The sequence below is a fragment of the Nycticebus coucang genome, chromosome 1 (assembly GCF_027406575.1).
Source record: "Nycticebus coucang isolate mNycCou1 chromosome 1, mNycCou1.pri, whole genome shotgun sequence".
Lineage (NCBI taxonomy): Eukaryota > Metazoa > Chordata > Mammalia > Primates > Lorisidae > Nycticebus > Nycticebus coucang.
Genome location: NC_069780.1, coordinates 84189070 through 84205489, shown reverse-complemented (window position 1 = coordinate 84205489; position 16420 = coordinate 84189070). Strand labels below are relative to the sequence as shown.

At 36.8% G+C, this 16420-nt stretch overlaps 1 protein-coding gene across 5 annotated transcripts in view; it reads right to left on the bottom strand.

Moving 5' to 3' along the window:
• GRIA2 (glutamate ionotropic receptor AMPA type subunit 2) overlaps positions 1-16420 on the bottom strand; it is a 161996-nt gene that overhangs the window by 75689 nt on the left and 69887 nt on the right. For all 5 annotated transcript variants that reach the window (XR_008378766.1, XR_008378767.1, XM_053583479.1 and 2 more), the window contains one exon: positions 2659-2898. Coding sequence is in view for 3 of the 5 variants with exons in the window: in XM_053583479.1 (XP_053439454.1) it covers positions 2659-2898 (240 nt within the window). In the remaining 2 variants the exon portion in view is untranslated. The remainder of the gene's footprint in view (positions 1-2658; positions 2899-16420) is intronic.

Sequence of the window (16420 nt, the reverse complement as noted above, 5' to 3'; positions counted from 1 at the left end):
CTGAGCCTTCAACTTAGCAAGCATAATTCAGCTTCTAAAATCATCTCAAACTTAAAAAACTGTGCACAGATGTTCAAGTTATTTCTTTATTAACATTACTGAACATCGAGTCTATTTCCAGTTTTCTCTGGAGCACCTGGTCTAAAGTTAAGAGCTCTACACCCAATGTACTAAGTAATGCCTGCATATGGCCTCCCTGGACCTCGCAGGCTCAACTTAATTTAAAAAAAGAAAAAAACAAACAAGTATAATGTTTATTCTGAAAAACAGCAGGGGCTCAAGAGGCAGTACTTGAGTGACAGAATAAGCACTACTATTACTTTATAATTGTGATACTTCCAATGAGGGTGGGGAAGATATTGCTTTGGGAAAAGAACAGTAGTGAGAGGCATCTCTGAGGATACGACATGTGAATACTCATCAAGGGTGGGTAAGAATGAAAGGTATGTGCAGAGGTTCCAAGTGGGAGAGTTTGGTGTCTCTGAGAAAGTGAACGAAGGACAAATGTGTTTGGCTTCAGTGAGTGAGCGAGACAGCGAAATACAGAACTAACGGGAATCACCTATTCTAAGGCTTCAAAGCAATGGTTCTCAACCTTCCTAATGCCGTGACCCTTTAACACAGTTCCCGTGGGTGGCAACCCACAGGTTGAGAACAGCTGCTTTAAAGGCATGCTCAGTCTTATCCTCATTACACTGAGATGTTATTGAAATATATTAAATAGGAGGTGAGGCAGTCAAGGTATTTTAAAAAATAATCATTCTGACTGCTTTGTGCTGGAGGAAAGACACTGTGAACCTGGAGCGGTGAGGGACTGAACACATGGTGGTGGCTTGGTGGTGATGACTAAGAAAGAGAACAGTGTCTAGAGATGGAATCCACTGCAGTGGGAGAAATGGCACCAAGAGGATGCAAGGGTGAAAGAGATACTAAGAATATACCCAGGCTGGCTACGGTGGCTCAGGCCTGCAATCCTAGCACTCTGGGAGGCCGAGATGAGAGGATCCCTTGAGCTCACAGTTCAAGACCAACATAAGCAAGAGTAAGATCCCATCTCTACTAAAAATAGAAAAACTAGCCATGCATGCTTGTAGTCCCAGCTATCTAGGAGGCTAAGGCAGGAGAAGGGCTTGAGCCCAGGAGTTTGAGGTTGCAATGAGCTACAGTGATGCCACAGCATTCTACCAGGGGGACAGAGCAAGACCCTGTGTCAAAAAAAAAAAAGTATACCTGGATTTCAGACTAGTTTTAACAATAATAACAACATAAGACTTAAAGGACTTTGCAGAGAGCAAAAAGAAAAACTAAAGATATTTACTAAGCTCAGTAGTATAAGCCCTTTTATCACAATAATAAGTATGCTTCAGAATCCTCCAGCACATTGAAATCCATGTTTAATCTAAATGATTCTCTGTTTCAGTTTTTCTTCCCCGTGGGAGTAGCAAAGCCCTCCCTTCTCAAAGCAAGGAGAAGTAGTTCTTGACACAGCACTTTTTCCAGCTTATCCGGTGCTGACTGACTGGCTTCTGCACTGCGTGTTCTCATTCCAGGACTAGGAGGACAGGCAGAGAATCAGACACCTCGCCTGCCTGCTGCAGGGAATGACTAGAAACTGATCAATGGAGAATTGACCGACGTCTGGTCTCTTCTCGTCTGCCCTTGTGGGTTTGCAAGGTGCCCTATCTTGGTAGAAAGAGGCTTCTTGTTTTCACTTGAAGCTTTACATATTCTGAGAAGAAAGCTGCCCAAGGAAGCACAGAGTGGCATTTAGGAGACGCTCTGACAATAGTGGATTTTAACCCCTCTGATTTTAATCATCATCATCATCTCTGTAGAAAAATGCACATGAACACACACACAATATGTTTTGTGCAATTGAGGGAGTACATAGACCCACTGAAGCCCAATCATGGACCCAGGAGTGGTTAAGAACCAGTGTAGGATTCTGTGGCATGTAAATCAAGCAGGTCAGCTAGTATTAAACTCCCTAACAAAGGATATGGGAAATGTAAGAAAAGGACCACCCTCCCATGCACTTCAGTATAACAAGTCAAGACTGGCACACTAACAAAAAATATCGCATCATTAATAACCATGTGGAATTGTGTAAAAAGCATGAGTCTAGCTGTGCTCAGACCTATGTTCAGACTATGTCACATGATCATGAGAAAGTCATGTAACTTCTCTGAGATTCAGGGATCTTAAAGTAAGGGTAGTAATAATACTACCTTCCTGATAGGACATTTGCATGTAATGATATTTAGTAAACAGTAACTATACATCACCAGAAAAGTTGTTATTTATATCTTTATATACATTTCACTTAAGCCGCTTCATTCACATCGGACTAATCACATAGCAGTCATCATGGGGTCTTAGAGGCTTACACCAGAAATGGCTTTTCCAAAGAAGTATTTGGTCACTGAGTTGATACAGTCAATCTCTGTAAACTGTACATTCACAGCTTTTGGTGTTGTTTCACTCTAAATTTGTCTCCCAGGTTTCAAATGACATTATTCATTCAAATAGCAAAATTAAACCAAGCTTTAATTAAACCCTGAGCTTTAAAATCTTTATAGCTGCGCAACATCACATGTAAGTGTCAAGTGTAGGCATTGAACTTGGTCCATTACAAAGAGATGAGATATTGTCACGTACCTCTGTCACTGTCATAGAGGTATGCAAACTTGTCCCATTGATAGTATTCAATCAAGCTAAGCAGAGCTCCTTTGAGGTCGGGTCTCATCTGGATGACAAAGGGATGTGTACCATCGGTGGGGAAGCTGGGTGTGATGAAGGAGACATGCAGCGTTCCACAAAATGAGGTGATGGTGTTTACAGACTTCTTGTCATAAAACCCAAAAATAGCATAGACTCCTCTTGAAAACTGGGAGCAGACTAGAAGAACAGGGAAAACAGAAAAAAATAAATCATTGACATCAACATGCAATCATATGGATTTGCCTGAAACATAAAGTCCTTTTATATAAAATACAAAATCATAAACAGATTGAAAGAAATATACGTGTATTTTAATGATCCTCAACATTTATGAGCACTAAGATACTTAGCACTCTTTTGGAGAATGATAAAGTATAAAAAGCAATAATTCATGGGTACAAGATATATACATTGTTGTTTAGCAAGCTACATAAGTATAGGCATATTTTAGAACAGATATAAACATGGGCAATGACAAATTGTTAGTTATAAGAACAAACTGTAGGCTGGGTACAGTGGGTTACACCAGTAATCCTAGCACTCTGGGAAGATCATTTGAGGCCAGGAGTTCAAAACCAGCCTGAGCAACAGTGACACCCCATCTTTAATAAAAATAGAAAAATTATCCAGGTGTTGTGGTGGGCACCTATGATCCTCAGGCTCCACAAAGCTGAAGCAGGAGGATTGCTTGAGCCCAGGAATTTGAGGTTGCTGTGGGCTAGGCTGAGACCATGGTACTCAAGTTTGGGTGACAGCAATATCCTGTCTAAAAAAACAAAATAAAACAACAACAACAAACATTGCTATAGTCACCTAAGAGTTATATACATTCATAATAGATCATTCCCTATTTAGTCCCTACATAATCTGGAAAAAATATGCATTGTATTTATTGTGCTTTTTTATTAGGTCAGGTTGCTTCCAAAGAGTTCTAATGCTGACCCAAACTCTTTTAAGAGAAGACGGACACCAGACTCACCTTACATACACAGAGAGACACCTCTGGAAGGGGAAAGGTCTTACCTTGTGTCACTCAGTCAAGTAGCAACTAAATAAAGAACTCCTAAGTTTAACCTAACATAAAATACAGAATATTACCAAAATATTTTGGCTAAGAATGATCATTTTTAATAAAATAATAACATTGTATTTGAAAGTCCTCATCACTTCCACAATCCCTGTCTCTGCAGCACTTCCATCGTAGTGACTGACATGTGACAGTACCACCTCTGTGCCCTTCCTGAAGTCAGCCTGTCACTGTGTCATGCCCCTTGTAATACCTGAATGTACTCAAGTGTTCTCCGCTTACTTTTCTACCCATTCCAACCACCCTAGTTCACCAACAGCATATGCTTAGAGCTCTGTGCTCTGGCATGTTAACTTATTTCTTTCTTAAGATAGCCCGTAGGTAGGAATTATTATTATTTCCCCATTACTGATAGGAAACTTGATGCATAAACTGGTTAAGTGACTTACTCAAGTCACATAGCTGGCAAGAGATTGACATTGCATTCAAACATAGACAGTCAGAGTCTTAACTAACAGGTAATATTGGATTGTCAAACTTGATTAGGGGAACACCAGCCCAACTGGTCTCCCTTTCCCACCATGCCCCTTCCATTCAGTTCTCCACAATATAATCAGAATGCTAGTTTGAAACATAAACTTGATCATCTCTGCCTGCAGTGCTCTGGGGAAACTACCCATGATGCCATGCTTAAGGCCACTAGTCATGTGAATGAAGAGAATGGAGTTTTCTCAAAGAATGAAAAACAGAAATACAATTTGACCAGCTTTCCCACTACTGGGTATATACCCAAAAGAAAATAAATGATTATATCTAAAAGGCACCTGGACTCATATGCTTATTGCAGCACTATTCAAATAGCAAAGATCAAATTAAATGCCTATCAACGGATGAATGGATTAAAAATATCGTGTGTGTGTTTGTGTATAATGTGTGAGAGGGTGGAAGATGGGTGCATATTTTTCAATCATTTGGGTGATGGTTACACTGTAAGCCCAGAATTCATGGATGTGCACTGTATCCATGCAACAAAATTGCACTTGTACCACCTAAATCTAAAACAATTTTAAAAAATTAAAAATAAAAATTATGAAAGGGAGAACTGCTATAAAATTTACTTCATCCCTTTAAAATGCTGGCACATCATCTAAATACAATAGGAATATCATGTGGTGTGATTTATTAACAACACCTCTTCTCGTCAGAAGGGAAATAGCTTCTGTGATGGAAACAGTTGTCACAGCATCAGTGGGATGCATGATAATGAATATCACTGCTCCAATACATAGGCAGTCTTAATAAGGGCCCATATCTTATATTTTCTGCTTGCTTTAGGCTCTGGAGTGAGTTGTCAAGGAATCTCCTGGCTATTATAGCCATCTGGGAATGATGGTGTTGGCCCAACAACAGGCATAAGCTGTGCAAAACTTCGTAAGAAATTACAGCTCACCAAAATCCGAAGGCACCTTATTTTCCAGGTAATTCGCTTAATCCCCAATGAACATATTTTTACAATGAACAATGGCCTTTCTCTCTTAACCATCCTTCCTACCTCCTCTCCTCTTATCTTTTATCTCTTCATGGTACATACTAACATGTCCATTGGCCTATATCCTCTATTTTTTTCTGGCTATTTCTCCCTCAGTATACCCCTACTACATGTGTAAATAACAGCCATTGGTCAATAGTGAAAATTTCTCTCTCTTACCTTAGGCTTGTCACTCTCCCTGTTTCCAAGCATGATAAATGTGTCACTAAGATTTACAACCAGGAATCAATCAGAATACTGACCTGAGCTAAGGTACTTTGCCTCCCTTGTTTGCAGTAACCATCTGAAGATAAAAAGCAAGTGCTATGCTTTTTTTTTTTTAACTTTTTATTTTTTTTTATTAAGTGAAATACACATAGATCATGAATACATTTAGGCACATGTGGGGTACAATGTGTTGATTTTTTTTTTCATATAATCTGACATGATTAGATCAAACCAATCAACATAGCTTTCCCCTCATTTACTTGATTATTGTGCTAAGACATTTATGTTCTACACTTGACAGATTTGACTTGTACCCTTGTCATATGCTCCATAGGTGTGGTTCTACCTTTTACCCTCCCTCTATCAGACCTCCCCCCTTCCCATTCCATTTCTCTCTTTCATCCTGGGCTATAGTTGTGTTCTATCTTTCATAAGAAAGTGTGAGTAAATATAAGTAGGTTTCATAGAAGGATACTTTTTCCTCCATTCTTGAGATACTTTACTCAAGAGAATATGTTCCAGATCCCTCCATGTAAACATAAAAGAGGTAAAGCCTCCATCTTTTTTTAAGGCTGCATAATATCCCATGGTATACATATACCACAATTTATTAATCCATTCATGGGTTGATGGGCACTTGGGCTTCTTCCATGACTTAGCTATTACAAATTGAGCTGCAATGAATAATTGGTGCAAATATCTTTTTTGAAAAGTGATTTTTGGTGAGTGCTATGCTTTTAAAACTCATCTCCAAAGACCCAAGATTGTTTTCCTTTGTTGTTATTGTTGTTTGGTTTGTCATTTTTTAGACATGGTCTCACTTTGTTGCCTTAAGTAGACTGGATTGGTCTCATCGTAGGTCACTGTTACCTCAAACTCATGAGCTTAAGTGATACTCCTGATTCAGCCTCCCAAGTAGCTGGAACTACAGGTACCCACCACAATGCCTGGCTAATATTTTCTACTTTTGGAAGAGACCAAGCTCTTGCTCTTGCTCAGGCTGATTTCGTACTCCTGGCCTCAAAAGATCCTCCAGTCTCAGCCTCCCAGAGTGCAAGGATTGTAGGTGTGAGCCACTGAGCCCAAATTGTTTGCCTTTTTATGCTGAGGCTACCTCCAGTTTAGCATGGCTACATAACCCTCAACACAGTACATAAGAACATTAGCTGTAGGACTTTGGAATTATTTTTTACTTGATTAGAAATGAAATTATTCATTACCGTCTATACCTTATTACCCAGTGATGCCTCCAAAATGTAAAGCCATTTTTAAACTTTGATTTATCCTGTCATAGAGGAAGACCTACTGCCACCAAGAAAATTTAAAATGATGTGTTAGTAGCTCTGAAAATAATTCCAAAGACGACTTTCTAAAATAAATTCAGCAATACTAACTTTGTATATATAGTCATCCCTGAAGGCAAAGGAGGGAACAGAAAACCATGCAGTCTTCACCTTCAGCTTCGTGACCCATATCACTACAGCACACTATTACAAGCTGCTGAATAATTATGCTGATTAATACTGGAATTACATTTATGTCTCGAGACTCAAACTTGATTGCAAAGGACTAGGTAAAGATGCTCTCATGGAGTTCTGTAATGAAATATTTAGTATCAACTTTGAGAAACTCAGCAAAGGCAAGTCCTTCTAAAAGACACCTTAGGTCAAACAGCAGAAATGATAATCCCCTGGGTGTAAGCAATTCGCTGATTATTTCACTTTTTATTACCAGGCCAGATGATATAAGCCAATAACAATGCTGATGGTGTGTCCAACACACTTCTTTTTCTTTGGGGTCATTCTGTTCATTGGTGCTGCTAATGCAGCAGGCACGATACCGTTTGAAGAACCTTGCATGGTTATTTAGTAGAATGGGAGAGGAGCTGGGCATGACTTATTTTCATTTTACATATTTTTCATAAATTTTACATATTTTTTTACAAATCGCCGTTCACTTCAATGAATCACTGTAGACTGCTTTATTATCACAAATGTCAACAACCCCTCGGGGGTGGAAGATTCATCACCAAGGAAATCTGTCCTCAAAATATAGAGACCACACAAAATCTCTCTTCTTCCTTCATCACTATACCTCTGCAATTAACCCACCCCTTGTATACTTTCACCTTGACTTTCATATGGAAATTTCTCTATCACTTGTTAGTAATGATCTGCTAGACACTAAAAAAGGAATCTCTTTCAGACCTACCCTTCTTAGTGTCACTGAATATGTTAGTCAAAAACTTGCTTCTGGAAATTCTCTCTCTTCCCCTGCTACTAGCCTTGTTCTCTTCCATTTCCTTCTCCACGTTGCTGCCAAGTAAAATTATACCATCTTGGCACTTTCCCTCTTTCTCTAATTATCTTGCACTGCCTTATCTTCTTTCTACATTCCAAATTAAAAAGCTGTTCTCCAAGGATTTGCCCTCCAATTGTTTTCTCCTCTCTCTTTACGCTCTATCTCTTACTGGTCTCATCCCTTCCAACAAGGTCAAATTTGACTTTTATGCACATGTTTTCCACACCTTTATCACTGTCTCAGTTGTCTCCTGAGCCTATTTATTTACACAGAAAACACGGTGTGTAAATATTCGGTGTAACAATCCAGGCATTAGGTTTAGAAAATGCACAAACAATGAGACGGATGCTGTACACTTTTTCCTGGATTTGACAGTTTAGCTTTAATCACTCTCCTTTCAGCATCACCCATTGGAAAATTCCTAATTCCGTGAAATCACAACTAATTCCAAAAAAATAAGAAAAGAAAATTCTGAATGTTTTGTTCTAAATGTCCCCCTTTCTGCTCATGCACCATAATCATTGCCATTGTTTATGTTTAATATTTCAGAGTAGGGAACATGTAATTCTTTCTTATCCTGTTCATGCCATCATCACCATCTTCATTTTATTCTACTTCTTTTATTTCACATTAACCAAGTATTTTTTAAAAATCAATGCCTCTTTTATTTATTTGCTTGTTTTTGTTTTTATTAAATCATAACTGTGTACACTGATGCATTTATGGGTTTCAGCGTACTGATTAGATATACAATGTGAAAATTTTAAGAACCTACCAAGCACTGTTCTAGGTTTGGGGGATACAGGGTTAAGGATGGCCCCTAATTGTATGAAATTTGCATAGGAGTACTTCTGAAGAGTCTCTTTTCTCTTCATCTTCCTTTTCTTTCTCCTTGGCTCTGCCATGCTATACTATGCCCCTGTCTCCTTCCTTCTATTCATAACCTTGTCGTATTAGACTTTGTAAAGCACACCACATAAAGGCATTCTTCAGGGATTCTTCCCATTGCTCTTCCTCCTTTCACTCTCTCTCTCTCTTAGGGGTATCAGCCTTGTTACCAAGGTCAAATTCTACTTCTTATGCAAATGTTTTCTAAACCTTCATGATCATTCCAGTTGTTCTTTTATTTATTTACTAAGAAGATATATAGTCTCAATATTTCATGTATTATTAATTTATAATAATATATTTCCATGATTATTTTTAATGTAGTTCCTTGCTGGTATAATTTTTATTTAAAATGTGTAATCTTTTCAAGAAGACCAAATTAAAAAAAGGAAAAAAGAAACAGAAATGCACAAAACAGTTGTTTTGCAGTTGCTAAAACCATATAATTTTAATCCCCAGACTAATTATCACAGATAAGTTTTTATTCTGTGTCCAAAGGAATGGGGAGGGGGCTCTAACCTCCTCTACAGCAATGATAGAGGCTAAAAGTGAAAACAAACTGTGTTTGAATCCTATATTTGCCATTATCTAGTTGGGCTTGGTTGGGCAAGTTAATTTACTCCTCCCTTTCCCAGTTTTTTATCTATTTTTATTTTCTTTTAGAGACAGAGTCTCACACTGTTGCCCAAGCTAGAGTGCTATGGCATCAGGTTAGCTCACAGCAACCTCAAACTCTTGGGCTCAAGTGATCTTTTTGCCTCACCCCCCTGAGTAGCTGGGACTACAGGGTCTGCCACAACACCTGGCTAATTTTTCTATTTTTGGTAGAGACTGGGTCTTACTCTTGCTCAGGCTGGTCTGGAACTCCTGAGCTCAAGCAATCCACTCAACTTCAGCCTCCCAGGGTGCTGGGATTACGAGTGTGAGCCACTGCACCCAGCCTGGCTTAGCCATCTTTAAAAGAAGATAGTATTACCTACCTACCTCATTGTGGGGCAAGACAACATTGAAGAAAACATGAATTGAAACCAGAACTGGCAACTAGGAAGTCTCATGACTTTCTTCCTTACATTCCATGCTCTAATTAATGTTGATATTATTTATTAACTGTGCACCAGGACTCAGTTCTTTCTTTCTTTATAGTCTGCAATTCTTGATTCCACAGGTGTCTGTGTGTTGAAATTAAGCTCATGCTTTAAGGCCAAAGAATGTGAGCCTCACTTTGGCTTCTTCCTTCCTTTATCTCCAGCATACAAACTGCCGCCATGTACTGCTCATTTGACCTTTTAGCCTGAATACGGTCCTTAACCATTCATTGGCTGGAAGGCTGCAATAACCTCTCAATGACCTCCTCTATAATAAATCTTTTTTTCTTAATGGCAGGTATAAGCCTCCTGCTTAAAATCCATCAATATCTCTCCTTTATGTGGTGCTCAAGTATTACCTGCTATGTGTGGTCTGGGTGACGTGCCACCTCTACATGTGACTCTGAAGCAGTCTACATTTCTGATATAGCCTGTGTTCTGATTGTCTGGTTTTGCTCTTAAACTCTGAGCAAGTTGAAAGTAGTGAATGCAGGGCCATTCACTTGCCATTTGCCATTCACAAATGTCATTTACTAGAACATCAGGTCTTCCAAGACAGGCTCCCTCTTTGCTGTCAACTGAGCATGATCTTCCTGATTGCAACCCCCATCAGCAGATCTCCTTTATCTGAATTGAAGTGTGTGTGTGTGTGTGTGTGTGTGTGTGTGTGTGTCAGTGGTGGTGATTTGCGACCTCCTCGAAAACAGAACTCAGGGTGAGAACAGAGTTAGAATACCTGACCTGGAAGCCCAGTTCTTCCTTGTCTGGACACCAGGTCCAAGTCACTGATCTTAAGCTTGTTTCCTGATCTAGTTAATGGAGATATCAGTTCCTATCGTCTCCCTTATAGGGATGCTTTAAAATTTAAATTAGATAATGTACAGACAAGTGCTGGGAAAAAATATAAATACTTACAGAAAAGCGTTGTTGAAAGTACGTTCAACTGTAACGATTTTTTATTTTTTTGTAATAGGCAAATAAGAACTTTTGACAATTGTATTATTATTAAATATTTGTTGAATGAGCACTTGATCAGAACCCATTGGCTAGCAAAGATATGATGATATTTCCTTTCTGTCAAAACTGTTGCATTTCTGAAATCATGTTGTAAGAATATTTTATCCTTTTTTGTTGTTTTGCAAAATATGAGGTGTTTAAATTTAGCCAATCAGTTCTCATAATAGAAAAACCCCCTGCAATTATTAGTATAAGAAGACAATCTTTAGAATATTAGTAAAATTTATTTCAAGATTTGAAAATATAATTTCTATGTGGAGAAGTTTGTACCAAAAGAGGTGAAGTTCCTACCTCAAAAAGTACAGCACAGAACAAGATGCAATTGGAAACTTAAATGAGAAGAGGTGAAGTTCTTTGTCTGAGACACACGTCCAGTAACACTTTTTACACATGAAAACATTCTCAAAAATTCTCACAATCTCAACCACCTTATTCATATAATTCAAAGGAATTGCAGAAGTCTTAAGCTTGTGATAGCAACATTTATTCCCATAAAAATATAATTATCATAACACCTGGTACATGTAACATTAGGTTTCCATGTAAAAATTTAAGGGAATCTGAAAAATGGAACTGTAATCCCTCTATTCTCACAAAATTCAGGCAAATATAATGTTCTGTTCTTACAATAAAATGGAGTTAAACTATTTACTTTCCATTAGTGGAGTTATTTAACTTATCTCTGAGAACAGCTCCTTTTCCTATTTATGGACAGGAGGGATTTCCCACTCAGGAACTGGCAGTTTAGCATCTCTCAGAAAACTCTCTTGTCTTTAAAAGACTGCACTTTGCTCTGTTCACTCTTGTTTCCCAGAGCCCAGCAGTTTCCAGCATAGACACTTGGTATATGCATGCACAGCTCTTGAATGAAACATTAACTTATTCAAGAAAATGGGAAGAATAATAAATATACACCCCAATGACATTTTCTATAAATGGCCTCACTAATGACTTTCCCTATAGCCCTGCCACGATTCTTTACAGTGATAAATTACTTCTCCTTTACATATATTTTGATCCCATTTTTCATAGAAATATTAAATGCAATGCAACACCATCATTCAGTAGTAGGAGACTATGAAGTTGTAATAATACATTTTTCTTTCTCTCTAGCAAACATTTATCCTTCCTGACCTTCATGTTAAGTTTGCTGAGCGAGGTGCAATGCCATAAGTTTATTGCTGTTGCCCATATTATGTGCAGCTTTAAAAAATCTATAACATTTATTCTGGTTTCATTCATCATCTGGGGTAGCAGGAAATAGTAGAACCAGCAGTAACAGGCAATAACTCTCATGTGAATTTTAATGATGGGTTCTGGACACATAAATGAGAGAGAATTATCTCCATTTATATAAGATGCTGCTTCACAAAAGATACTCCCATTCTTCATCCCTTGGACATGTATTTCCTCATAAATATACATAGTTCTACCCTCAGCAAATTTTCACTCAACTAATGCTTTTTGTAAATTCTGGGAGCTCCATGCCCTGATGCAATTTGAGCGTGGTGGATAAAGAAGGCCTGGTGGAGGGGATGTCTGCAAGCCTGGCATCTAATCCCAGCTGTGACACCAGCCAGCTGTGTGCTTCCAGCAAGTTGCAGCTTTCCAATGTCTCAATGCCCACAAAGCCCAAATGTGGACATGTGTGGTTAAGCATCAAAAAGAGAAATTCCAGAAAATGTCAGGTAATGCATATTCATTCTTCATCTCATTCTCACTCATGTAAAATGTCTGTCAAGGTAAAATAAATTTTCAGGGATTAAATTCTATCATTCTGTGCGTGTTTTACTACTTTTTGTTTTCCCTTTTTCTTCACTTTATATTTCTTCTCCCTTCCTCTTGTCCTGTTTTCACCTAATTTTTCTTTCTTTCTGTCTTTTTTTTTTTTTTTTTAACTCTTCTTAATGTTCACAGGCACTCACGGTCTCTTGAAGTCTAATCTCTTGGCTGATTGTAATCAGAATGCACAAAACTAAAGGATTCTGTTTTTACCAACTATAGATTATTTCAGTACAAATAAACATTTTAGTATCTGTGTAAACATACAGAAAAAGATAAAACTTTATGTCCTTATTGTCTGCATTCCCTTAAGTTAGCTCATATAACCTTTCTTGCTTTTGAATGGCTCTGAGACAGTCTAAGGTTTTCACAGGCCTTTTTTGCTCCTGCTATTTGTTTGGTAAGTAAAAGCGTTTCTGTGCGCATTCCATAGTACTTATGTGTCCAACAGCATAAGTTTATTTAAAAAGGACAAATTGCTGAACATTGCATAATGAGAAATTACGTAAAAGCACTAGAACACTCTGGACCATTAGCATACATTCTTAATTGCTAAAGAATTGGAGAAATGAACGTTAGCATAATGAATTCACACACCTTTGATGCATTAAGTCCTAATAAAATTACAACCTAACATTTTCTTAAGGAGTTACAGCATTTTGTTCTACTGCTGTTTAAGAGTTGGCCTGCTTTGTTATAACATTCCTTTCAATAACTTGAGCAAAGTTAGAACTCAGAATGTGAATCAATTTCCTTCCAAAAAGATTAGTAACTTACTTAAATTTTGAACCTGACATTTATTTTACTAATATAAATTAACCGTTTATAACTCAAAAATAGCAGGAAAAAATTATTACACTATTTAAATAAGCGTATTTATTAAAGGCTATAATTTCCCATTGCTTACTGCCCCTGCCTTTGACAAGTAGCCCCTAGTGGAGGTGGGGAGTTAGAAGTATACACGTCAGAGGGAGGGCAATCAGCATATGAAAATTGCAATGTGCCGGTGCTAGTAACAGTTGATTTTGTTTGTTTCCTTCCTTCTGTTTATGGTTCTGATTGGTGAGACAATAGAACAATTATCCTATCCTGTGACTTGCTTTGATATTTGACAAATTACCATGTTGATACTGCTTCATTTAACTCATTGGAATGGTTGAAACTATAGCATACTATTCCCTGGTTTGGGTGTAGCAACTTGTCTATTTCTCTAACTGGAATACATTCAGATTGTTAGTATTTCTCTGGTATCACTAACAAGGCTGGAGTGAACATGTCAGCACATGCATCTTTCTGCACATGTGCTAATATTTCTGAAAGACAATTACTAAGAGAGGAATTGCTTGGTTGAATGACATGATGGTAAAATGCCAGACACAGTATCAGATTGTCACCCAAATTCAGTATACCAATCCACATTCTCATCAATAAAATAAGAGAAATTCTTATTTCTTTATATGCTTCACCAATACTAGATATTTTCATCCTTTTAATTTTTACTAATCTAACACGGAAAGACGTCATTTCTTTTCTATTTTAATAAGAACTTACATTTTTGTATCTTTGTGATGGTAAGCATTGCCCTTAATGTTTTTCATGTGTTAACTCTTAAAATTTATGATATTGTAAAAGTCGCTCCAGTCCTAATACTATCCGCATTTTACAAATGAAAACTCTTGGAAGCAAATTAGGCAACTTGCTTAGAAAACACTTCTAGAAAGTGGTAAGTAGTGTCAAGCCCAGACAAACAGGAAAAGTTGGATTGCCATCATTATTGATAAGAAAATACAGCTATTTTTATAGTTTCCTTAGTTAATTACCTATTCTTAAATTTTGCACACTTTTTAAATGAAGTTGTTATTCACATTTTGATTTCTAACATGCTTTGATGCTCTTCCTATGTTAAGCTTAGTTTTTCTTCCCTGTTCTCTTATCTTTTTCTTTGTTGATGACAATATTTGTAATCAATTTGTCAATCTTTTCTTTGATAATTCCTCAATTTTGTGTCTTTCAGAATAAGGACTTCCCAGTCTAAGCTTTTCAAAATACTCTGCAATGTTTGATTCACTAAATATCCTTTTTATAATTAATTCTTTTAATATTAATATTTGGATATTTTATGAAATAAAATAACTTTTATGAAAAATAACTTTCACTAAAAAAACCAACTCTGTTTTTCTCACACAGATATTCAATTTCCCAATTATTTTATTTTATGTATTTATATATTTATTTATTTATTTTTTTTATTTTTTTGAGACAGAGTCTCACTTTGTCGCCCTTGGTAGAGTGCCGTGGTGTCACAACTCACAGCAACCTCCAACTCTTGGGCTTAAGCAAGTCTCTTGCCTCAGCCTCCCAAGTAGCTGGGAGTACAGATGCCCGCCACAATGCCTGGCTATTTTTTGGTTGTAGTTGTCATTGTTTGGCAGGCCCGGGCTGAATTCAAACCTCTAGCTCCGGTGTATGTGGCTAGCGCTGTAACCACCGTGCTATGAGAGCTGAACCAATTTCCCAATTATTTTAGTTTAATTATGTTGATTTCCCTTGGCTTTCAATGAATGCCACTCTGAGCATATGCTAAATTTTCTATAAGTGCTTTGAAGTGATGAAAAAAACAAGAGTTTTAATTATTATACATTTTGGGAAATAACTATTGCCTCAGCGTACTTTTACAAAGTGTTTGTAACCATTGTTTTACATTTTTTTCTTTCACTTTTTGCTTCGAATTAGTCTGAAAAACAAGTTAATTGGCAGATATTTATAAGTACCATATTAACTTACAGCCAATCACTACTGACTCAGAACTGTCTTATGATGTTCATTAAAATTTCACATTTTTATTCATACCTTACTCACTTCTTATTAGGTTTACTACTAGATATTTTATACCTTTCTTACAGTACTGTCAGATAAGTTTTGTCATATATTTTCTATTATAGAGATTGTTATTTGCTAGGAAAGCTATTGACTTTCATATGATAATTTTATAACTATTGATCTTACAGAACTCTTCTTATCAGTTCTCTGAGATTTGGGGTTGATTCTTTTGGCAGAAAAGCAATGATTTTATAAGATCTTAACAAAACTCATTTTTAGATACTTCTATTTTGAGAAATCATTTCTCCCGAGTTTTGTGCTTCTACTACATTGCTTAAGGAAATAATAAATTACAAAGTGTACCATTAAAATGGGATCCCTGCAATAAAAATTGAGTGAAAATTTGAATAATTATCTAATGCATTTCATCAATGCATATAATTAAACTCTTTTTTTACAGCCCATAATTCTTCCTTTCCCATAATAGATTGGCTTTGGAAATGCCCATATATTATATGAATAATTGTTTCAACTCTCTATTTTACTATAGAGAACAAAAAATAAGTGAATATATATAATTCAAGTTATATAACGTCAATATTTAGTCATTATCAACAGGGTTCTATAATTACTCATACCCTATTTTCAGTATACCACGGTTGGTGCAGTAAGGCAAAGGAAAAAATTAATTAGCCCAAGCAATAATACATCATTTATAAAAGACAGAAGATGAAGCAAAATTATTCATAGAGATAAAAGGAAGTGAAGAAAACAAGAATAGCTGAACAGGAGGCATTTAAGAAAGCTCATTGGAAATTAGTGTTGTAAGAACTACTTAATTTCTATGAAAGAAAAATCTGGAGAATGTAGAAATGATTACATGTAGATGATAGCTAATTGCAAAGGAAAATATTAATAATACACCTTGGGCTTTAAGTTATTTCAGATGCAGGCAATCCCTGAAAATAGGCACATATGAATTCAGTTAAAGCCATCGTTCTGAAGATAACGGAATGAATGGAT